The sequence below is a fragment of the Erpetoichthys calabaricus genome, chromosome 2, assembly GCF_900747795.2.
Source record: "Erpetoichthys calabaricus chromosome 2, fErpCal1.3, whole genome shotgun sequence".
In the NCBI taxonomy this organism is placed as follows: Eukaryota; Metazoa; Chordata; class Cladistia; order Polypteriformes; family Polypteridae; genus Erpetoichthys; species Erpetoichthys calabaricus.
This window is the reverse complement of record NC_041395.2, coordinates 348460110-348485056: the sequence shown is the minus strand read 5'-3', so window position 1 is coordinate 348485056 and position 24947 is coordinate 348460110. Positions and strand designations below refer to the sequence as shown.

Sequence of the window (24947 nt, the reverse complement as noted above, 5' to 3'; positions counted from 1 at the left end):
ATAAAACCAGTGGTGAAAACCAGAAAGGCTGGACATCAGTAGTCAAAACCAAAATGGTAACCAATCAAGGACGCACAGAGAATCATCGTGAGCAGTGAACTACCAGGAGATGATCGATGACCAATGATTAATGAGTTGTGTCCTCATAGGTCACTTTTGTTGTGACACTTTAACAGCCGGTGCCACCTACAGTGTGTATCCCACATGTCTTATAATACCCCCTTTAGTGGTGTCCTGGTGTGGTGTGTGTTACTGGTTGCTGTTGTGGACTAGGAGTCCCAAAGCATGCAGCCAGTAATGGCCACTAGAGGGGGATGTCACCACCAAACCCCAGCGAGTTATAAGGGCAAAACAGTCTTTAGAAAGAAAAAGATTTCTTATCACACACATGCTCTGTCACTCTGAGAAGCTCCCAAGAGCACAAAAGCCATAAAGGAGTTGCCAGCAGGACAATCCCAGGTGAACAAAATCCCAAAAACACAACAAGGAGTCAAAAACAAAAAAATGCGTAATCACAATAAGCACAGCGAAGAACAAACGAAACTCGCCGCTCTCAGGCAGGTTGGACAAGGAGCTGACAGGAATTCTGGGATTTATAGGGCAGAGGACAGTTCCTGGCAGTGACTGGCAAGTGGCTTGGGGGACCACCCATCCAACACAAGGGACATAGCAAAGGCAGCTTACATCCATCAACAAAATCACAAAGCAAAGAATAACACACACAATTAGCAACAGTAACGGTAGCATAAATAAAAGATTTCAAAGCTGACATGAAACATGACGAGTACAGGACAGCGCAACTCTGATTTCACGCACAAGTTAGGATTACGCGTTCACTTTACCATTTAGGATTAGTGGAACTTTGAGTGTTGACTTTGCTGTGCAGCTTGATTACGATTCCCATCCCGAACTTCTTCTGATTCCTGAGCGCCTCTCCTAGCGAGGACCACAAAACGGTGGCACACACGGAACAAAATGGTGGCACGACAGAACAAACAACAAAATGAGGAGAAAATTCTGCATTATTCTAAAGTCACACATGACAAAAGTTAATCATCCAGCGAGAATCTCCAATACTCTTCTTCTTCTTCATTCGGCTGCTCCTGTTAGGGGTCGCCACAGCAGATCATCTTCTTCCATATCTATCTGTCCTCGTCATCTTGTTCTGTCACCCCATCACCTGCATGTCCTCTCAGCACATCCATAAACCTCCTCTTAGGCCTTCCTCTTCTCCCCTTACCTGTCAGCTCAATCCTTAGCATCCTTCTCCCAATATACCCAGCATCTCTCCTCTGCACATGTCCAAACAACGCCATCTGACTCCAAACTGTCCCACCTGAGCTGACCGTCTAATGTCTTCGTTTCTAATCCTGTCCAACCTCATTATATCCAATGCCAATCTTCACATCTTTAACTCTGCCACCTCCAGCTCTGTCTCCTGTGCCACCGTCTCCAGCCCATATAACACAGCTGGTCTCACTACCGTCCTGTAGACCTTCCCTGTCACTCTTGCTGATACCTGTCTGTCACTCCTGACACTCTTCTCCATACTCCCTGCAATCTCTTCTTCACTTCTCTTCCATACTCCCCATTACTCTGTACTGGTCATCCCAACTATTTATACTCATCCACCTTTGCCAACTCTACTCCTCTCATCCTCACCATTCCACTGACCTCCCTCTCATTCACACACACATGTATTCTGTTCTGGTGGTCCTACTGACCTTCATTCCTCTCCTCTCATATCTCCACCTCTCCAGGATCTCCTCAACCTGCAGATCACAATGTCATCAGCAAACATCACAGTCCACGGGGACTCCTGTCTAATCTCATCTGTCAGCCTGTCCATCACCATTGGAGATAAGAAAGGGCTCAGAGCCAATCCCTGATGTAATCCCAACCACCATCACTCCTACAGCAGACCTCACCACGGTCACACTCTCCTCATACATATCTTGTACAACTCTTATGTACTTCTCTGACACTCCCGACTTCCTCATACAATACCACAGCTCCTCTCAGTCACCCTGTCATTTGCTTTCTCCAGGTCCACAAAGACACAATGCGACTCCTTCTGTTCTTCTCTAAACTTCTCCATCAGCATCCTGAGAGCAAACATCACATCTGTGGTGCTCTTTCTTGGCATGAAACCATCCTGCTGCTCACTGATCATCACCTCACTTCTTAACTGACCTCCCACTACTCTTTCCCATAACTTCATGCTGTGGCTCATCAGTTTTATCCCCTTGTAATTACTACAGTCCTCCACATCCCCCTTATTATTAAATATTGGCCCACTAGTCCACTCCTCAGGCATCCTCTCACTTTCCAAAATTCCATTAAACAATCTCGTTAAAAATCTCCGATATTCGAAACCTCTAAAAAACTCTTCGCTTATTCAAAGCAGAAAATACCACTAAGTACGGTGACACCACCTTTGATCCCTGCAGGATTTGGGCCTGCTTTGTGTCTGTGAACGTTTTCTGCCACCCATCACTGTGAGTAGCAATAGATGGGATGGTGCTGTACAGGTGGTGGCTGTCATCCTGTAGATAAGATTAAAATGGCGGCTCACATGTAAGATACACATATACTGTATGTACACATTGATGTGAGTGCATTGCAGTGTGGAATTAAAAATGTGGGGTCTTCATACATGCTGTTGTTAAATAAGATACTCGTCACTAGGACACCATGAAGGTGAACATCAAAGCCAGGACGCGCTCCTTAGCCTCTCAGCTAGAAGCCTTTAATAATAACCAATGTCAGATTTGACGAAGTCGGCACATCCCTACGACATCCTTTGAGCACCATGGCATCATCACAATGGTGCGGTGACACATGCCGGACATCGACGTGCTACACGTTCTTTCTGTGCAAACTTACAGTCTCGGACGTAAACACATCTCAGGGTAACGTCATCCAGGACCATTTCATGGGGGCAGCGAGGAACACATCCTTCAACTCTGAAAGGGAAAAACAAAGCAAAGCAGCCAGTGAGACCTGCAAACGTCTGAGCTTGAGAAGCAGTGTGAGAGAAATGTGGACAGAAAACGGGAAAGACAGCAACACCTGCAGTATTATTGTATTATAAAAAATATACTTACTGTGTATATACAGAACAGGGACGATACTGGAGATGAAATGGCTAGAATATAGTGTGTGTGTGTGGGTGTGTGTGTGTGTGTGTGCTCTCAGCTATTCAGTATTCTACACACGTGCATACAGGATCAGTAATTATATTATAAATACATTTACTGTACATATATTGTCACACATGAGCGTCTGTGGATCATACCAGATGAGGACTGTGATACCAGTCTGGGACGAGAGGAGGCGCTGTCTCTTCACATGGCCACTCTGAGAAGATTCTCCGTGAGGGCAACTAACCCCACCCTCCTTACTCTGAGATGCCCCGCCCCTTCTGGTTTAAACCATATAAAGGCGGTCATTCATGGAAGGCGGAGTCTCAGTCTTGACCTGACCCTGTGATCCACAGACAGACCCTGAGCACAGAGCCAGCAGAGGCTGAACTTCTTATGTTTGCTTTTACTTTGCTGGTGCCACTGAGTGCCTACTTAATTGGCCACCAAATCCTTTTGTTGTTGTTTCACAGTTAAACGGGATGGACAGGTTGGCACCCTGATTTTTCTTTGTCTGTCACTCATGCCCAACAATACATATAATACAGTCATATGAAATAGTTTGGGACCTCCTCTTAATTCTTTGGATTTTTGTTTCTCATTGGCTGAACTTTCAAAGTAGCAACTTCCTTTTAATATCTGACATGCCTTATGGACACAGTAGGATTTCAGCAGTGACATTAAGTTTATTGGATTAACAAAAAATATGCATCATAACAAAATTAGACAGTTGCATAAATTATGGCACCCAACAGAGATATGACATCAATACTTAGCTGAGCCTCCTTTTGTTCTCTAGACGCTGTCCTCCTATAGCCTTTGATGAGTGTCTGATTCTGGATGGAGGTCTTGTTCACCATTCTTCTATACCAAATCTCTCCAGTTCAGTTCAATTTGATGGACAGCCTGCTTCAAATCATCCCATAGATTTTCCATAATATTCAAGTCAGCGGACTGTGACGGCCATTCCAGAACATTGTACTTCTCCCTCTGCATGAATGCCTTTGTAGATTTCCAACTGTGTTTTGGGTCATTGTCTTGTTGGAATATCCGACCCCTGTATGCGTAACTTCAACTTTGTGTCTGATATTTGAACATTATCCTGAAGAATTTGTTGATATTGGGTTGAATTCATCCGACCCTTGACTTTAACAAGGGCCCCAGTCCCTGAACTAGCCACACAGCCCCACAGCATGATGGAACCTCCACCCAATTTGACAGTAGGTAGCAGATGTTTTTCATGGACTGTGGTGTTCTTCTTCAGCCATGCAAAGCGCTTTTTGTTCTGACCAAATAACTCTATTTGTGTCTCATCAGTCCAAAGCACTTTGTTCCAAAATGAATCTGGCTTGTCTAAATGAGCATTGGCATACAACAAGCGACTCTGTTTGTGGTGTGAGTGCAGAAAGGGCTTCTTTCTCATCACCCTGCCATACAGATGTTTGAATTGTAGAATGATGTACGGATACACCATCTGCAGTGAGATGTTCTTGCAGGTCTTTGGAGGTGATCTCTGGGTTGTCTGTCACCATTCTCACAATCCTGTTCATATGCCGCTCCTGTATTTTTCTTGGCCTGCCAGACCTGCTGGTTTAACAGTAACTGTGCCTGTGGCCTTCCATTTCCTGATTCCATTCCTTACAGTTACAGAAACTGACAGTTTAAACCTCTGAGATGGCTTTTTGTAGCCTTCCCCTAAACCAGGAGACAGAACAATCTTTGTTTTCAGATCTTTGGAGAGTTGCTTTGAGGATCCCATGCTGTCACTCTTTAGAGGAGAGTCAAAGGGAAGGAAGCCCAACTTGCGATTGACCACCTTAAATCCCTTTATATCTCATGATTGGACACACCTGTCTATGGAGTTCAAGGCTTAACGAGCTCGCCAACCAATCAGCATTGAGCAGTGACAGGCATTCAAATCAGCACAATGACAAGGGGACCCACATTTGTGCACAGCCAGTTTTTCACATTTGATTTAATTTCATACAACTAAATACTGCGTCACTAAAAATCTGTGCTCGGAAAACACCGCAGTACTCCTAGGAAATGAAAGACAGACCACTGATATCTTTATTGTTGAAAGGAGAGCCAATTATTATGCAGGCTGAGAGGGGGTCCCTAACTTTTTCATATGACTGTAAATACTGTATACTGTCACACACGTGTGATTGGGAGGCAGCTACAGGGCCTGAATGATAGTAGTACCATGATAGACCAGGGGGTGGCGAGCTGCACTGACTTTCTCTCTCAATCCTCTGTAGACCATCCATAGGAAATCCTGCTAGGTCCCGGCACCACTGATGACATCACTTCCACCCCAACCCAATGGTGTCACTTCCGGTTCAGGTGCCATTGATGACGTCACTTCCGGGCCCGATGACATTGCTTCTGGTTCCTGTCCAGATGACGTCACTTGCTTTAAAGCCGCCATGTTCTCCCACTCAAATCAGTCAAACCCGTGAACAACTCAACCAAAATTAACCATTTGCAGCCTGGGCACAATACACAGGCGGCTGCCCAAAACTTTTTTGATATCTGTGGCCTGATATTGTGACAATACGCACACACGCACACACACACACATACACATATACATACACACACACACACACACACACACATATAGATATTTGGAAGTGAAGTTCTGTGAGATACAATTTACATAATCGTACCTGGAAATTCACAAAGGCAGCAAGTGAATCTCATATCTTAAAGGAGGAATCATCACCAGAGGGACATGATTAGACTTACAGGAGTCCAAGGCAGCACATAAGGAGGGGAGAGGAGGTGGGCGTCAGAGGGTATTGGTCATAAAGTCTTATTTATTATTTGCATGGTCTTCTTTTCAAGCCTGCATATCCTGGGTTCAGGTGTCTGTTCATTGGACAGCCACAGTTCAGCCAGCTCTCTGGCACTTTTAGTGTTAGACTTCAATTGGACTTGCACTGAGTCCCATTGAAATGGGTGTCCGGTCAACCTTGTCTGTGTGTAAATCAGATGCCGGGGGGGTCCTTTCTTCTGACTGCATTGCGATGTTCCTGTATGTAGCTTTGTGATGTCACCCATTTAGTGTCAACAAGCACTTTGATCATGTGAAAGGTGCCATATAAATAATATACAGTATAATACCCCCTGCGGTGGGCTAGTGCCCTGCCCGGGGTTTGTTTCCTGTCTTGTGCCCTGTGTTGGCTGGGATTGGCTCCAGCAGACCCCCGTGACCCTGTAGTTGGGATATAGCGGGTTGGATAATGGATGGATGGATGGATGCCCCACCCCTTCTGGTTTAAATATTGTAATAATCATATTATTATTATTATTATTAAATTGCCCAGACTTGGGCCTTTAAGCACATCACAGAGCTGCAGAAATCCATGGAGCCAGCAGAGAGTGCCCTACCACGGCAACTCCATAGCCCAGCAGGACTGGCTCTGACACCAGCCGTGAAGTTAAAATGGGGGCTAATCACAACACCTCCCTATTTGCTCCCCCCTGAGTGTTTTCTTGCTATTAATTTTGATGTTTCTGTCTCCCTTGCCATCATCACAGGTGTACTGAGAGGTCACCAGGATGCCCTCTCTTTTTATAGAGATGCCTTGTTAAACTGATGAGGTAGCCATGACTTCTGATTCTCCTTAGTCTTATTCTGGAATTGTGACGCGTGTCGTGTTTGACACCATTGATCACAATATTCTTAGAAATCGCCTTAGTCAGTGGGTGGGCCTGTTGGCAGGGTCTTAAATTGGTTTGAGTCCTACCTGGCAGGTAGAAAATTCTTTGTTAGTTGTGGTAATTATACTTCAGAGACCCCTGATATTCTATATGGTGTTCCACAAGGATCTCTCCTGGGTCCGCTGCTCTTTTCAATCTCCAGGCTTCCATGAGGTCAGATTATCTCAGGGCACAACATGAGCCACCACAGCTATGCTGACGACACACAGCTGTATTTATCAATAGCACCTGATGACCCCGATTCTCTTGATTCACTGACACAATGTCTTACTTGTATTTCTGAATGGATGTCTCAAGCAAGATAAAGAGAAAACTGAAATTTTAGTAATTGGAAATAATGGATATAATGAGGTTATTAGAAATAAACTTGATGTATTAGGATTAAAAGTCAAGACGGAGGTAAAGAATTTAGGGGTAACTATTGACTCTGACCTGAATTTTAAATCGCATATTAATCAGATCACTAGAACAGCATTTTTTCGCTTAAGAAATAAAGCAAAAGTTAGACCTCTTATATCATTGAAAGATGCTGAGAAAGGAGTTCACGCTTTTGTTTTCAGTCGACTAGATTACAGTAACGCACTCCTCTCAGGACCACCTAAAAAATCTATCAATCGCTTACAACGAGTGCAGAATGGAGCTGCTAGAATCCTAACTAGGAAAAGAAAATTCCGAGCACATCTCTCCAGTTTTGATGTCACTACACTGGTTACCCGTGTCATTCAGAATTGACTTTAAAATACTGCTTATGGTTTATAAAGCCTTAAATAATCTCACTCCATCTTATATTTCAGAATGTCTGACACCCTATATTCCAAATCGTAACCTTAGATCTTCAAATGAGTGTCTGCTTAGAATTCCAAGAGCAAAACTTCAAAGAAGTGGTGAGGCGGGTGGCCTTCTGCTGTTATGCACCTCAAATCTGGAATAGCCTGCCAGTAGGAGTTCACCAGGCTGGTACATCAGAGCACTTTACAACAACTGCTGAAAACACATTACTGTAACATGGCTCTCTCATAGCTTCATCTTAGTGTAATTCTGATGCTCTGTATATTCAATTAATTATCATAACTATTCATGGTGGCTCTAAAATCTGTACTAACCTCTACTCTCTCTTCTGTTTCTTTTCCCGTTTTTTTGTGATGGTGACCTGCACCACCACCATCTACTCAAAGCAACGTGATGTTTCTACAGTGATGGATTAAAGGCCAGAAGTCTACATGACCATCATCATCAAGTCCTTCCGTGAGAACCGTAAATACAAAGAGGACTGTTCATTTATGTTAGGTAGAATGCCCAGAGGGGGCTGGGTGGTCTCGTGGCCTCTGACCCCCTGCAGATTTTATTTTTTCTCCAGCCGTCTGGAGTTTTTTTTGTTGTTTCTGTCCTCCCTGGCCATCGGTCCTCACTCTTATTCTATGTTAATTAATGTTGTCTTATTATAATTCTTACTTTGTCTTTTTTTTCTCTTTTCTTCATCATGTAAAGCACTTTCAGATACATTATTTATATGAAAATGTGCTCTAGAAATAAATGTTGTTGTTGTGTATATTTAATAACAAGACTTTCTTTTTTCCGTTAGACTCCCACCCGTTTCAGACATACATACTTGGGTATCGTGTGACATGATTCTCCTGTGGGGTCGCTGCAGGATCTGAAGCACGCACTGGAGCAGGAGTCGTATCTCCACTGGCAAGAGGAGTGAAGCGAAGATTCTGAATCAGCTTCTGTCACAAGAAAAATAAGACAAGAAATGACAGTCACAAGTCACAGCATGGGATGAGTCCTTCTGCTTCCTACTTCAGTCCCCACTTGGTTGGGTTATGGGGGCAATGCTTATGTATCTGAAGAACACTTTACAGGGAGTCCATTAAAGGAAGGTGCAGATACCTCTCTAGGTCCCTAATTTGACCACAAGTCCGCTGACATTTAAAATGAGCTACAAATGTATTCTTGTAAAGTGTACTGGAATGGCACTACAGTATATACTGAGTGACAATAAAGGGGATTGTTCTTGTGCACAGGATATAAAGTCCTATCTGTTTATATGTAGCATATAGTGCCTTTCATATCTGTCGATCTATCTACCTATCATATAGTGCCTTTCACGTCTATCTATCTATTTATCTATCTATCTATCTATCTATCTATCTATCTATCTATCTATCTATCTATCTATCTATCTATCTATCTATCTATCTATTATATAGTGCCTTTCACGTCTATCTATCTATCTATCTATCTATCTATCTATCTATCTATCTATCTATCTATCTATCTATCTATCTATCTATCTATCTATCTATCTATCTATCTATCTATCTATTATATAGTGCCTTTCATGTCTATCTATCTATCTATCTATCTATCTATCTATCTATCTATCTATCTATCTATCTATCTATCTATTATATAGTGCCTTTCACGTCTATCTATCTATCTATTATATAGTGCCTTTCATGTCTATCTATCTATCTATCTATCTATCTATCTATCTATCTATCTATCTATCTATTATATAGTGCCTTTCACGTCTATCTATCTATCTATCTATCTATCTATCTATCTATCTATCTATCTATCTATCTATTATATAGTGCCTTTCACGTCTATCTATCTATCTATCTATCTATCTATCTATCTATCTATCTATCTATCTATCTATCTATCTATCTATCTATCTATCATATAGTGCCTTTCACTCTATCTATCTATCTATAGATAGAAAGGCACTATATAATAGATAGATAGATAGATAGATAGATAGATAGATAGATAGATAGATAGATAGATAGATAGATAGATAGATAGATAGATAGAAAGGCACTATCTATCTATCTATCTATCTATCTATCTATCTATCTATCTATCTATCTATCTATCTATCTATCTATCTATCTATCTATCTATCTATCTATAGATAGAAAGGCACTATATAATAAATAGATAGATAGATAGATAGATAGATAGATAGATAGATAGATAGATAGATAGATAGATAGATAGATAGATAGATAGATAGAAAGGCACTATATAATAGATAGATAGATAGATAGATAGATAGATAGATAGATAGATAGATAGATAGATAGATAGATAGATAGATAGATAGATAGATAGATAGATAGATAGATAGAAAGGCACTATCTATCTATCTATCTGTTAGATAGATAGATAGAAAGGCACCATATAAGATAGATAGATAGAAAGGCACTATATAATAGATAGATAGATAGATAGATAGATAGATAGATAGATAGATAGATAGATAGATAGATAGATAGATAGATAGTGCCTTTCTATCTATCTATCTATCTATCTATCTATCTATCTATCTATCTATCTATCTATCTATCTATCTATCTATCTATCTATCTATCTATCTATCTATCTATCTATCTATCTATCTATCTATTATATAGTGCCTTTCACGTCTATCTATCTATCTATCTATCTATCTATCTATCTATCTATCTATCTATCTATCTATCTATCTATCTATCTATCTATCATATAGTGCCTTTCACTCTATCTATCTATCTATAGATAGAAAGGCACTATATAATAGATAGATAGATAGATAGATAGATAGATAGATAGATAGATAGATAGATAGATAGATAGATAGATAGATAGATAGAAAGGCACTATCTATCTATCTATCTATCTATCTATCTATCTATCTATCTATCTATCTATCTATCTATCTATCTATCTATCTATCTATCTATCTATCTATAGATAGAAAGGCACTATATAATAAATAGATAGATAGATAGATAGATAGATAGATAGATAGATAGATAGATAGATAGATAGATAGATAGATAGATAGATAGATAGAAAGGCACTATATAATAGATAGATAGATAGATAGATAGATAGATAGATAGATAGATAGATAGATAGATAGATAGATAGATAGATAGATAGATAGATAGATAGATAGATAGATAGAAAGGCACTATCTATCTATCTATCTGTTAGATAGATAGATAGAAAGGCACCATATAAGATAGATAGATAGAAAGGCACTATATAATAGATAGATAGATAGATAGATAGATAGATAGATAGATAGATAGATAGATAGATAGATAGATAGATAGATAGTGCCTTTCTATCTATCTATCTATCTATCTATCTATCTATCTATCTATCTATCTATCTATCTATCTATCTATCTATCTATCTATCTATCTATCTATCTATCATATAGTGCCTATCTATCTATCTATCTATCTATCTATCTATCTATCTATCTATCTATCTATCTATCTATCTATCTATCTATCTATCTATCTATCTATCTATCTATCTATCAGCTTCTGAGAGAGTTTGAACTTTTCTTTCCAGGCAGTTCAGCTCACGGAGTTTCTCTTGGTGTTTCAGCCACAGACAGAACAAAGTGAATATGTGACGCTAACACAGCCCTAATAGAGAGGTCATCACTCTTCCGGGGACTGAAGGTTTTTTTTTCTTAGCTAGAATGGTTTATAATGGATGGTCCTAACAGAAGGGTGGGCATCCTGCACAAGATGGCTGCTTCCTTGGAGGCTGTAATAATGAATGGACAGAACAGAAGGAGACTGCTTCCTGGACTCAAGTACACTTCCAAAACGATGGGGTGGTACAATCCATCCACAGGGTATCATGGGAGTCGTAATCCTGTTGGATGGCCATGCGAGGTTTCATGGGGGTCACCAAGAGGGTCTGTAGAGAGGCCATGGAAGGAGGAAGACAATCTGTTTGTGTGGAGCATTTGGCTGGTGTTTGTCTTTAAGGGTGGGTGAAAATGAAAGGCTTTGGGTAACTCAGTGTCTGAGCTCTGGGACTCAGTGGCACCCCCTTGTGGTCACAACTCAAATAAACTAAATCCATACAAAAGAACCAAACATGACATAAAACATGAATTTGATCCCCAGGAGCTTCTGTAAAGTTTGTGTCTCCAATGCTACTCCATTTTGACAGTCGCTGTTGTTGGATCATTGTCTCCTTTGTAGCTGAACTATTCATGCACCACCAAAATGTTTACGACAAGTCATCCCCCAAATTTAAAAATTAGTGCATCTCAAGAAAATAAAGAGTCAAGAATAGAAGACCCCTGAGTGAGAAGCTGAGTGCAGTGCATCCTGGAATTTAGAAAACCGCCAGTAAGGGGCACGTGTACAGTATGTCCTCAGACGTTATAATGAAACATGGATACTAAACAAGAAGAAGAAGAAGAACAATAATAATAATAATAATTGTTTACATTTATATAGCACATTTCTCACTACTCAAAGTGCTTCAACCAGCATTGATGAGCAGCACCCACCTGAATGACACAACGGCAGCCATTTTTGCACCAGTGGGCTCACCACATATGAGCTGTTAGGTGATGAAGGGGTGAGAGAGAGAAAGAGCCAATTAGAGACAGGGGATAATTAGGGGGCCAGAATGACCAGGACATGGTGGGCAATTTAGCCTGGACATCGGGATACACCCTGCACTTTATGAAGGATGCCCAGTGGTCTTTTTTGACCACAGACACAGGGGACTTTAACTACCTGAATATTAACAGGGACATTACAAATGGAGGAGCACAAGAGCAGACGTTTATCGAGGTAATCAGTGACTCAGTAAGTTAAAACACCAACGTGGGGTGAGGCCTGTCTGGACTGAGTATTCTGTAAACATCAGGATAAAATTGAGGGTGTGATTGGACCACTAGGGTCACATGACCATAATATAATACAATTCTCAGTGTTTTGTAAAACTGCAGATGCAAAAACTAAAACTGTTAAGTTGAACTTTGGTAGGGCAAATTATGAGCAGATGCGACAAAGCTGAAGGAGGATGGACTGGGATAAGCAGTTAAGTGTGGAGACAGTTGAGGAGCAGTGGAGCAGGTTTAGAAATGTAATGCCGGACAGATACAGACCTACATTTGGAATTAATGGGAAATAATAAAAAACCTCCACAGTGAGTTAATAAAGAGTTAGAAAAGAAGCTGCAAAGGAAAAAACAGACGAATAAAAATAATGACTTCAAAGTGAATCGTAGATCATATGAGAACATGAGAGCAACCATCAAGAAAGAGATCAGGGAGGCTAAGAGACAGCTGGAGAGGAATAACAGAGAAGGAGAAAGATGACCATAAGAGACTCTTAGTAGTAAAAGAGGAGGTGAAGTGCATCAGGAATAGTAAAGATCCAGACAGGGAAATAGCGGACCCCCTAAACTCACATTTATCTGAGGTCTTCACAAGTCAGGAAGTGGATAACCTGCAGCAGTAACAGGGACTACTAAGGAGGTGCTGAGGGATTTAGAAATGTAGAAAGAGAAGAGCAGCTGAGATTAAAACAAATCACCAGGAGCAGATAAGATTTACCACCAAGTTCATAATGACGTCAGCGAAAGCAGATAGAAACACGTGACACAGATTTATAGGAAGTCACTACACACTAGGGAGATACTGAAGGACTGGAAAATTGTGAATATTGTCCCATTATATAAAAAGGGTGACTGGGCAGAGCCAAGCAACTGTAGCCCAGTAAGCTTAATGGGCATCACAGGAAAATTAATGGAAGGAATTATTAAGGAGAAGATGGAGCAACACCTGACAAGGAGAGGAGTGTCAGTGAGGGAGGTCGTGTTTTACTAAAAGGCTGGAATTCTATAAGGAGGAAACAAAAGGATACGAGCAGAGAGGAGCAGATGAGATTATTGATGTGGACTTTCAGAAAGCATTTGATGAGGTGCCACATGAGAGGTGGGCATCAGACTAAAAGAAGTGGCAGTTCAGGGTGTGGTGTGTAGATGGGTGCAGAATTGGCTCAGACACTGGAAGGGTGATGGTGTGAGGAACCTCATCAGAATTGGGTGACTTTAAGAGTGGTGACCAGCAGGGGGCAGTGATGGGGCCACTGCTATTTTTAATATCTATAAATGATTTAGATAGGAATATAAAGGATAAGCTGGTGAAGTTTGCAGATGATACCAAGATAGGTGGATTAGCAGATAATTTGGAATCCGTTATGTCATCACAGAAGGACTTGGACAGCAGACAGACTTGGGCAGATTTGTGGCAGATGAAATTTATTGTCAGTAAATGTAAAGAATTACACATTGGAAGTAAAAATGTGAGGTTTGAATACACAATGGGGGTCTGGGAATCAATAGTCCACCTTATTAGAAGGATTTAGGAGTCGTAGTGGACTCTAAGCTATCGACTGGCAGGTTATTTAGCACCTTGATGTGTGGAGTACAAGTCACAGGAGGTTCTGCTCAAGCTTTATAACACACTGGTGAAGCTGGGGTCCTGGGTGCAGTTTGGGTCTCCATAAAGACATAGCAGCACTAGAGAAGGTCCAGAGAAGAGCAACTGGGCTGATTGAGGGCTACGGGGGGTGAGTTAAGAGGAAAGATGAAAAGAGCTGAGACTTTAGGAGATGAAGAGGAGACCTGACTGAAGGGTTTAAAATTATGAATTGAATTAGTCCAGTGAATCGAGACAGTGACTTTAAAATGAGTTCATCAAAGGCCCGGGGACACAGTTGGAAACTTGTAAATTTCACACAAACGTTAGGAAGTTTTTCTTCACACACAGAAACCACAGATACGTGGAATAAATGACCAAGTAGGGTGGTAGTCAGTAGGATTTTGAGAACTTTCAGAACTCGACTTGATGATTTTTAGAAGAACGAAGTGGACAGGACTGGTGAGCTTTGTTGGGCTGAATGGCCTGTTCTCATCCAGATTGTTCAAATGTTCAGAGAGTCAGACCTTCAGGTTTATGTCTCATCTGAAGGATGGTGCCATTTTTATGGCACAGTGTCCTCGTCACTGCACTGGAGCTTTGGGATCCACACATGGACCACAGAGTAAGCGCCCCCTGCTGGCCTCACCAACGCCTCTTCCAGCAGCAACCCCAGCTTTTCCAAGACGCTTAGCTTAAGGTCTTCTGAAGTGCAGGTGGGACGGCCGCTGGATATCAAACAACATAACAGATTAACGAGAGTCGGACAGTTGAGTCGAGTCCACACAATCATAGGACTGTATTGTTCAAAAGTAATGGCCCCCTCCAAATGTGGCCGCCCTGGGTGCCCACCTAGTTCAGTGAAATATTGGAACTGAACGGTCATGTCCCCCTTGTTGTGCTTGACCTGCGTTTGTGAATTTTTTAGGTGAGAGAGTGAAGGTGCAGCCATTTGCAGCTCCATGAAGTGGGTGAGCAGCACGTGCAGCGAGAGGAGAGCAGATCTGAGAGGCTGGAAAATGACGTTGGGCTCACCGGCAGTGACTGCGCTCGCTTGGTTTAGTTCTTATTTATCAAATCGATTCTAAAACGTACAGAAATGTGCTGACGGGACTCCATCATTACACACAGAAGTTCAATATGGTGTCCCGCAGGGCTCAGGACTCGGACCGTCACTTGACAGGCTTCCATTCATTAGGACACATCATGTTAATGTTCACTCGTATGCAGATGACACCCAGTTCTACTTTTCTTTTAGATCAAATGAAGTTTCTCCAACGTTGTCTTTAATTAGTTGTGTTAGTAAATTAAAGGAGTGGATGGCTGGGAACGACTCGTCTTTAAACAGAGATGTTAATTATTGGAGGGAGTGACGCTGATCACAATATTCTGTCATCATTTAACTCAGTTGGAGTCCCCATTAATTTTACTGAATCAGATTGCAATCTCGGTGTTCTCTTTGACTCTAGCAAGTCATTTAAAGCGCACATCACAAAGTTGTCCAAATCAGGTTTCTTCCATCTTAAAAATGTTGGGAAATTAAGGCGCTTTCTAAATAAACAGGATTCTGAGAAATTAATTCCTGCATTTATTCTTAGTAGGATTGACTACTGCAATGCGGTGTTCACTGGATGTTCAGACTGTTCTTTATACAGCCTCCAGTTAATCCAAAACGCTGCTGCAAGAATTATTACAAGAACAAGAAAATACGAACTCATAACCCCAGTCCTCACATCCTTACACTGGCGCCCGGTTAAGTTTAGGGCAGATTTCAATATCCTCCTTTTAACATCTAAAGCATTAAATGGTGGAGGTCTGGCTTACTTATCTGAACTTATCATGACTTACAAACCTGAGCGCACATTAAGATCTCAAGATGGTGGTCTGCTTATGATCCCAAGGATTAGTGGGAGGTTGAGCTTTTAGTTACAGGACCCCCCCTAAACTGTGGAGTGGTCTGCCTGCTACTATAAGAGACGCCCCATCGGTCTCAGCTTTCAGATCTCATGACTTCAGTTTAGCACACCCTGACTAGAGCTGCTGATTAACTGTGCAGACTGCATCTCTGTTGTTAGTCATTAGCACTAAAACATAAGAAACATGATAGTTAGAATTTGTGACTCACCCTCACCTGTTCTGTTTCTCTTCTTGGTACTCAAATGTGCCACTTGGTGCCACTGCCCACCTGCCAAGTTGTTCTGCCCACCTAAGGTAAAGTCGTCTCTGATGGAGGATTGCACGAATCATCAGGTAGAGGGGTCCTTTCATCAGATTGGCTGACTCAGCTGTGGAATGGCCAATAGGGGGAGGCAGCTTGATGGCCGAGGTCGCCAGGACTCTGAACAAATCCAAATCCTATTATGGGATGTCATCTCCTGTTGAATTCTGCTCCGTACTTGTAATATTTCTATTGCACTGTTGTATTGTATTGAGGATGACTTGTGTTCTGCTCCATCTATTGTCTTGTATTGTCCCCTTTTTCTTTTTTGGACACCCACTGCACGCCCTGCCTACCTATAAAGGGGTCTCTCTTTAAACTGCCTTTCTCAGGGTTTCTTCCATGTTTTTTTTTTTTTGGGGGGGAGTTTTTCCTCATCTTCTTAGGGAGTCAAGGCTGGTGGGCTATCAAATGGCAGGGCCTGTTAAAGCCCAATGCGGCACTCCTTGTGTAATTTTAAACTGTATTGTGTTGTATTGTATCTGAGTTTACAGACTCTTGGAAAACGAACTCAGTGGAGGACACAGAGGGGCTGCCTCGTCTTACTTGTGCTTGTTGGTAATAATAATAAAAATACATTTGATTTATATAGCGCCTTTCCCACGCTCTCTACAACTGCCTCGTCTTCATTTATTTTTTTGCTTTTATTTCTCTCGATTAAGCAGCATGACTACAGCTGCCCCCAAGGCGCTCACTCGACGGTACTTTGACTAAGAGGAGGTTCATTTTTCAAGAATGCATTGCAGTCGATGGCCCCAGCAGCGCTCGGCTTATCTGTCCAAAGTTCTCCCCCCCACCCTTTGCATCTTCACAGCCCACCGGGACCTCTGCTCCCATCTCAGCCCTTCTCTGATCTAATATGCCAGGCATTTACAACCGTCAGCAGGAAACCCAATCCGCTTCTGCCTCCGTGCTCTGGAGCTGGTGTAACTTTTCCATTAACTCAAACAAATGCTGGCCGTATTTTTAGACGGCGTAATTACCCGACCTCAGCAGGCCGCATCCGCACAAGTGCGTTGGGGAAAGATTTGAGTCCGATGTCGCTCTGCTTAGAAATCTGTGAAACTCGAGCACTCGGATGTAGTGATTAATGAAATGCCTGGAGAGCATTTGATCCGAAGCTCCTCGCCGAAATAAATTGTCGGACTTTTCCATTTACATTCACGAGATGTTTGGAGGAAGGCCCCCGGGCAGCGAGGATTTAATACTCCAAACATCTCCCAGCAGCTCGGCCCGCGTGCTCTCGGGCTGCCGTCCCCCTCGTTTTCTGCACAACAAAGAATGGCGGGCACATGTGTCGCCGAGGGTCTTTGCCCTCATGAAAGCCGAGAGCTCACTTTCATGTTTTTGAAATTTCAAGCCCTCGCTGCCGACCGTGCGCACAGCCTCTCAAGATCTCAACATGGCCCTGATTAAAGACATTCGCCGGTGGACAACAGGCAGTTAGCATTGACAAAATCTGTCATTTTGGTTAAGTTGGAGTGTGCCAGTCAACAGCTGCAGCCATATATGCCATTAGAGCGTGCGGCACAACACAAGCGCGCACACCCATTAAAGCATCAATTGACCGCTTTGTTAGCCCAAAGACCATGAAAGGCACACCAGTGGCAGCCCGCACTTTGTTCTCACCACGAGTGCCAGCCGTCATAACTGCTTTTACAAAATACGGACTGGCGGTCCGCTGCCTTTAATGGGAGGTCCTACATGATTAACCTTTAGAGGCAGGCGGCGCCCTTTTCAACACTCGACCCGCCGATGTTTGGATGCAATTCTTGTAACTCATAATGACGGATCGGATTTCATGCGCTTCACTTTGGGATGCGGTCGGCCCCCTCTGGAACTTTGATAAGGCCAGGCTGAGCTAAAATAAGACAAAACACATCGCGTGGAGATCGGGGTCCGGAAAAATCCAAAAAAGCTGGAAAGAAGAAACAGGTGGGAAGAAGGCCGGGCAGCCGAAAATGGTGCCTTTCTATCACTTGCTGTTTAGTAAGAGACCTCTAAACGAACAAAATATGGCAATGTTGGTCAAGGCAGTGCAAAGTCACAACTCTAGGGGGCGCTCGGGGCGCAGACTGAGGAGAATTGCATGCTCTCTGTCTGTCTGTCTGTATGAGGGTCTCATCAATCAGTGGCCTGGCAGGAGTGAATGGGGGTCTGGCCCGCGGTGGCCTCAAAAAAGAAGTGCAACGCAAACGTCGGGATTTATAAAAGAAACCTTGACGGGAGAATGTGCGCAGATTTACGGCCACTCTGCCCCATGTGAGAAACTGGGAAACGACGGCGTCCTCAATCAAGTAGGGAGCTGCCAGTAACGTGACGTCTCGTAATTCACATCACTGAGCCGTGATGAGAACGTGACAAACGCTGTGGGACGTTCAGACTGCACTTTGAGTCACTGCTTTTCTGAACGGAACAACGTGGGGTCTTGTTCAGAAAGCGGACGCCATCTCCTTCTTGTTGTTTGTTTTAGACTGGCCTGCCCCTACACTTAAGGCCAGGTACACCGGGGTCCCAAATCTTAAAAATGTAGAGTAGGTGACTAATCTTAAAAAAAAAAAGTGGCGTCCGCTTTCTGAACAAGAGCCACAATGTTTTTGGGAATTTGTCAGGGAACCGGCCAACATGTCAAGAACATCTCAGGCAAGAAGAAGGAGAAGAGGAAGAAGAAGATGTTGTTGTGTTTATGTGGGGCTCGTCAGGACACTCAAAGTGCTCTACAAAGATAAGGGGGGGGCGCCACTTCATTTAATACGAGCTGCTAGACGTGGAAGGCCATCCTGACTCCACACTTCAACCTCCAGGTTTAGAGGTCCAAAGCACTTAAAAAACGTTGGTGCCCCCCCAGTATATGTGAGATGCACTCACTCTCAGTGGATGACGGACCGGGACCACCGACATGACCAAGACAAGAATCATCATGTGAGCCTTGGTGGTCCGTGTGCCAGTCAGCAGATTCCAACTTTGTTGTATTCCCAAGATTAATAAATATCATTAACCTCTGTTATCCATCCATCCATCCATTATCCAACCTGCTATACCCTAACACAGGGTCACGGGGGTCTGCTGGAGCCAATCCCAGCCAGCACAGGGTGCAAGGCAGGAAACAAACCCCGGGCAGGGCGCCAGCCCACCGCAGGGCACACACACACACACACACACCAAGCACACACACTAGGGACAATTTAGGACGGCCAGTGCACCCTAACCTGCATGTCTTTGGACTGTGGGAGGACACGGGGAGAACATGCAAACTCCACGCAGGGAGGACCCAGGAGGCGAAGCTCAGCTCTCCTAACTGCGAGGCAGCAGCGCTACCCACTGTGCCACCGTGCCGCCCTGTCATTTACATCTTATTGTTAATAAGAAGCCATTAAAACAGTGAATGCAGCCGTTTAAGATTGAAATAGCAATTAAGCGTGGGGGGGACCTTAACAAGCGAGACCACTAAAATGAAGCATCAAAATGTCACTTAAGCAATAATTGACTACTCATTAAGAGACAAAAACCTGCAGCCATCCAGGACCACCGACGCTGCCCACCGGTGCCCTAGACAGCTGTGGGCCTTTCCTGATGGGTCCAGTTGGCTGAGCTGACCACCAGCTGGTGGACTCCAAACATCTCAGTGATGATCAGCAGTGGGGGACACAACTGAGCAAAGGGTCTCTCTGGATAGTTCAGGGTTTGTTTTTCTTTTTTTTACAATATTACACTGCATCCGGAAAGTATTCCCAGCGCTTCATCACTTTTTCCACATTTTGTTATGTTACAGCCTTATCCCAAAATGGATTAAATTCATTTTTTTCCTCAGAATTCTACACACAACACCCCATAATGACAACGTGAAAAAAGTTTACTTGAGGTTTTTCCAAATTTATTAAAAATAAAAAAATTGAGAGAGCACATGTCCATAAGTACTCACAGCCTTTGCCATGAAGCTCCAAATTGAGCTCAGGTGCCTCCTGTTTCTCCTGATCATCCTTGAGATGTTTCTGCAGCTTCATTGGAGTCCACCTGTGGTAAATTCAGTCAACTGGACCTGATTTGGAAAGGCACACACCTGTCTATAGAAGGTCCCACAGTTGACAGTTCATGTCAGAGCACAAACCAAGCATGAAGTCAAAGGAATTGTCTGTAGACCTCCGAGACAGGATTGTCTCGAGGCACAAATCTGGGGAAGGTTACAGAAAAATTTCTGCTGCTTTGACGGTCCCAATGAGCACAGTGGCCTCCATCATCCGTAAGTGGAAGAAGTTCGAAACCACCAGGACTCTTCCTAGAGCTGGCCGGCCATCTAAACTGAGCGATCGGGGGAGAAGGGCCTTAGTCAGGGAGGTGACCAAGAACCCAATGGTCACTCTGTCAGAGCTCCAGATGTCCTCTGTGGAGAGAGGAGAATCTTCCAGAAGGACAACCATCTCTGCAGCAATCTACCAATCAGGCCTGTATGGTAGAGTGGCCAGATGGAAGCCACTGCTTAGTAAAAGGCACATGGCAGCCTGCCTGGAGTTTGCCAAAAGGCACCTGAAGGACTCTCAGACCATGAGAAAGAAAATTCTCTGGTCTGATGAGACAAAGATTGAACTCTTTGGTGTGAATGCCAGGCGTCCCGTTTGGAGGAAACCAGGCACCGCTCATCACCAGGCCAATACCATCCCTACAGTGAAGCATGGTGGTGGCAGCATCATGCTGTGGGGAACTGGGAGACTAGTCAGGATAAAGGGAAAGATGACTGCAGCAATGTACAGAGACATCCTGGATGAAAACCTGCTCCAGAGCGCTCTTGACCTCAGACTGGGGCGACGGTTCATCTTTCAGCAGGACAACGACCCTAAGCACACAGCCAAGATATCAAAGGAGTGGCTTCAGGACAACTCTATGAATGTCCTTGAGTGGCCCAGCCAGAGCCCAGACTTGAATCCAATTGAACATCTCTGGAGAGATCTTAAAATGGCTGTGCACCGACACTTCCCATCCAACCTGATGGAGCTTGAGAGGTGCTGCAAAGAGGAATGGGCGAAACTGGCCAAGGATAGGTGTGCCAAGCTTGTGGCATCATATTCAAAAAGACTTGAGGCTGTAATTGCTGCCAAAGGTGCATCGACAAAGTATTGAGCAAAGGCTGTGAATACTTATGGACATGGGATTTCTCAGTTTTTTTATTTTTAATAAATTTGCAAAAATCTCAAACTTTTTTTCACGTTGTCATTATGGGATGTTGTGTGTAGAATTCTGAGGAAAAAAATGAATTGAATCCATTTTGGAATAAGGCTGTAACATAACAAAATGTGGACAAAGTGATGAAGCGCTGGGAATACTTTCTGGATGCACTGTAAATATACTAGAGTCCATCCATCCATTTTCCAACCCGCTGAATCCAAACACAGGGTCACGGGGGTCTGCTGGAGCCAATCCCAGCCAACACAGGGCGCAAGGCAGGGAACCAATCCCGGGCAGGGCGCCAACCCACTGCAGGACACACACAAACACACCCACACACCAAGCACACACTAGGGACAATTTAGAATCCGCATGTCTTTGGACTGTGGTAGTAAATCCACGCAGACACAGGGAGAACATGCAAACTCCACGCAGGGAGGACCCGGGAAGCGAACCCAGACGGGTCTCCTTACTGCAAGGCAGCAGCGCTACCACTGCGCCACCATGCCGCCCCTATACTAGAGTCATTTATTATAATTATTTAATGTTACTTTTATAATCTTATATTAGATGTTATAATTTATTTTAATAAATTTGCCAAAATTCCTGAAATTCCATTTTCACTTTGCCTTTCTTGGGCGTTGAGTTGAGTTAAAATGATTTTAGCACACGGTGGCAACATAAGAAAATATGAAATAAAAAAGTGATGGGACCTGAAGGTTCCCTGAATGCCCTGCAGATATGCTGGGCACAGAGCCCTCAATAAGTGGGTGCAGGTTTTATGGACCCCCGATTTCCAAGACAGTCAGCCATTTGTCCCTCTGACTCAGGGTTTCTCGGTGTTTTTAGTGTACTGACCCACTTTTTTTCCAATAAAAGGGTCTCCGCAACCCACTAAGGGGGGGGGGGGGGTTGGGTCTGGTCTCCACCAATAAATCAAGGGTGTTCATCAGAGCAAAGGCTGGGGGGCATCACCCTAGGTAAACAGAGTGTGGGGGAGAATCATGCATGTGATTGTCCGAGTGGCAACTTGCTGCGACCCACCCATATTCAGTAGCAAGTCACGACCCACCGGTGGCAGCCCTTTTGGGTCCCCGTCCTCGTGGTTTGTAATCACATGTATTCCAGCACAACGAAAAATTGAGCAAAAAACTCTGATGGACTTGTGGCCGTTATTTGGATTCTTTCCCCTGGGGAATCGTGGAGCCTGTAGTCTATAGAGAGGTGAATGACAGCAGCGCCCTCTTGTGTCTGGGAGGGGTATTACAATCGTTGCACACGCCCCCTACTCACACTTTAGGACATTTTGTGTTTCTCAACTGTGCAATCTTCTGCAAAATTAACTTTAGTGTCACACTCACCTACCTGAATGTCAATCCACACTGGCACATATTTGGCTCATCACATTTCATTAGTAAATGTCTCTCTATATAAAATCCAACGTCTGTCTGTCCACTTTTCACGAGAGAACTACTTCACAGATTTACATCTGTTTTTTTTTTTTTCTATAATCTGCTTGAACATTCCGGTTGATTTTGCGACTTCTCTCACTGCGCTAAGAATCAGAGTTCACTTGCAGGAGCGAAATATCTGTGCTGATCTGAGACAGAGAGGCTGAGGGGAGGGGGAAGCGTGATGTCAGCAGTGGGCGGGGCCCTGCTCATTCATACGCTCACCTCCAATCGCCATGTGTTGGAGCGCACCTCACCTCACCATCAGCTTCACTAATTGATCCATTAATCCATGTTAATTAAGAAATGAAATTTTCATAGGAAGAATAGTTCAAGATTTCACCAATAGGTGGCGCTAGTAGAGGATAGAAATATTAAAGGAAGTGTTAAAATATTGATTACAAAATTATACATAAACAAACCCAAGACTAAAAAGTTGAAAATAATATTAATATATATAAATATATATATATATATATATATATATATATATATATATATATATATATATATAAATAAATACCTGTGGTGGGTTGGCACCCTGCCCAGCATTGGTTCCTGCCTTGCACCCTGTGTTGGCTGGGATTGAGTCCAGCAGACCCCCGTGACCCTGTGTTAGGATTCAGTGGGTTGGAAAATGGATGGATGGATGGATATATAAATACTTTTTAAAAACCACACTTATATTAAGTTAAAAAGTGTACTAAAAAGTAAAAAATAAGTCTCTCATACATCACTTGTAATATAAAAGGTGGGTGCTTTTCACCAGGAAGGAAAAAGAAACCTTTGTTCTTTTATTTTTTTCCATACTGTAACTCCAAATGAGACTCAGAGTGGTCCCTGGTGGGACTCTCTGACGTGTCCATTACAGCGTGTGCTCCATTACTGATCCAGCAGCGGAGTCACAGGGGACTGGAGCCTACCCTGGCAGCCAGACGCCAGACCATCACAGGACACTCTGGGCAGTTTAGAACTTCCAAACCACTAAAGCATCAATTACATCTTTAGGATGAAGAAGCCCACCCAGGCAGGAACAGGGAGACCATGAAAACCCCACATAGACCTTGGCCTGACTGGAACCCAAACCCGAGACTTTGGCGCCGACGCTAAGCACCGCGTCCCCAATTCCTGGCTGGTTTGCAGATTCCAGATTAGGTATTCTGCACTTGCTCACCCTTAGCTAGCCATGGTCCTGTGTGGCCTGCTCATATCTCAATGTAGAAAGAACTGATTTAATGGGAACTGCTGAAAATAAAAGGATTGACAAGAAGCTTTTCAAGTTGTGACAGCTGAATGAGGGCCAATAAGACAAAACATTAACAATTATTAACTGGCAGAGGAAAAATAAAAAATTAAAATGAGCAAAAAATGAACACGATAGCAGCCATTAAGTAAGAGCTCCAAGGCTAAGGTCACTGCCCGTCATCCTACGTAATGACAAACGGAGGAGGCGTGGCTGCGTTTGAACCCGGGTCCTGGCCCCGCCCATGTCCTCCCTGTGACCACCTGCTCCCTTTGTATGTTGCCCACATTGGCCCCCTTGTTTCTGCCTGGGTGCCCAGATGAAGTGGGTGGGTTCCTACCTTTCCCTCAAAAGCTGCCCACCAGGCTGAAACGGGTTAAAGAGGGTCATTTGCGGATGGATGGATGGATGGATGGAGAGCAAAAACTGAGAAGAAAAGAAGTGCAAAATCACGTGCCGTTACTACAGCAAGTCTCATCTTGTAGGCTCATTGTGTGCTGAAGTGAATGTCCACCAGAGGGCAGCAAATGCACACGTCAGGCAGAGAAGCAAACTAAGGTGGCGATCAGCGAATCCAAACGTCAGTGCGATATCTCAATACACGCGCACTGTACACACTCAACAAAGAAATGAACAAAGGCATTCTAGATTTCAAATGACAGATCAAAAACATTCAATCGTTAAAGAAGGGGAATTCACTCAACGACCCAAAGTTCATATTAAGAGGAGCAACTCCACTGATGGACCTCCACAATACAAGAGG

General features: G+C 43.4%; 1 protein-coding gene across 1 annotated transcript in view; it reads right to left on the bottom strand.

Annotated features, from left to right (window-relative positions):
* The window catches only part of otog (otogelin), a 305832-nt gene that overhangs the window by 57186 nt on the left and 223699 nt on the right, over window positions 1-24947 (bottom strand). Inside the window, exons 34-35 of the mRNA XM_051922624.1 lie at window positions 8482-8599; window positions 2887-2966 (exon numbers count right to left, since the gene is read on the bottom strand). Of these exons, the coding sequence (XP_051778584.1) occupies window positions 2887-2966; window positions 8482-8599 (198 nt within the window). The remainder of the gene's footprint in view (window positions 1-2886; window positions 2967-8481; window positions 8600-24947) is intronic.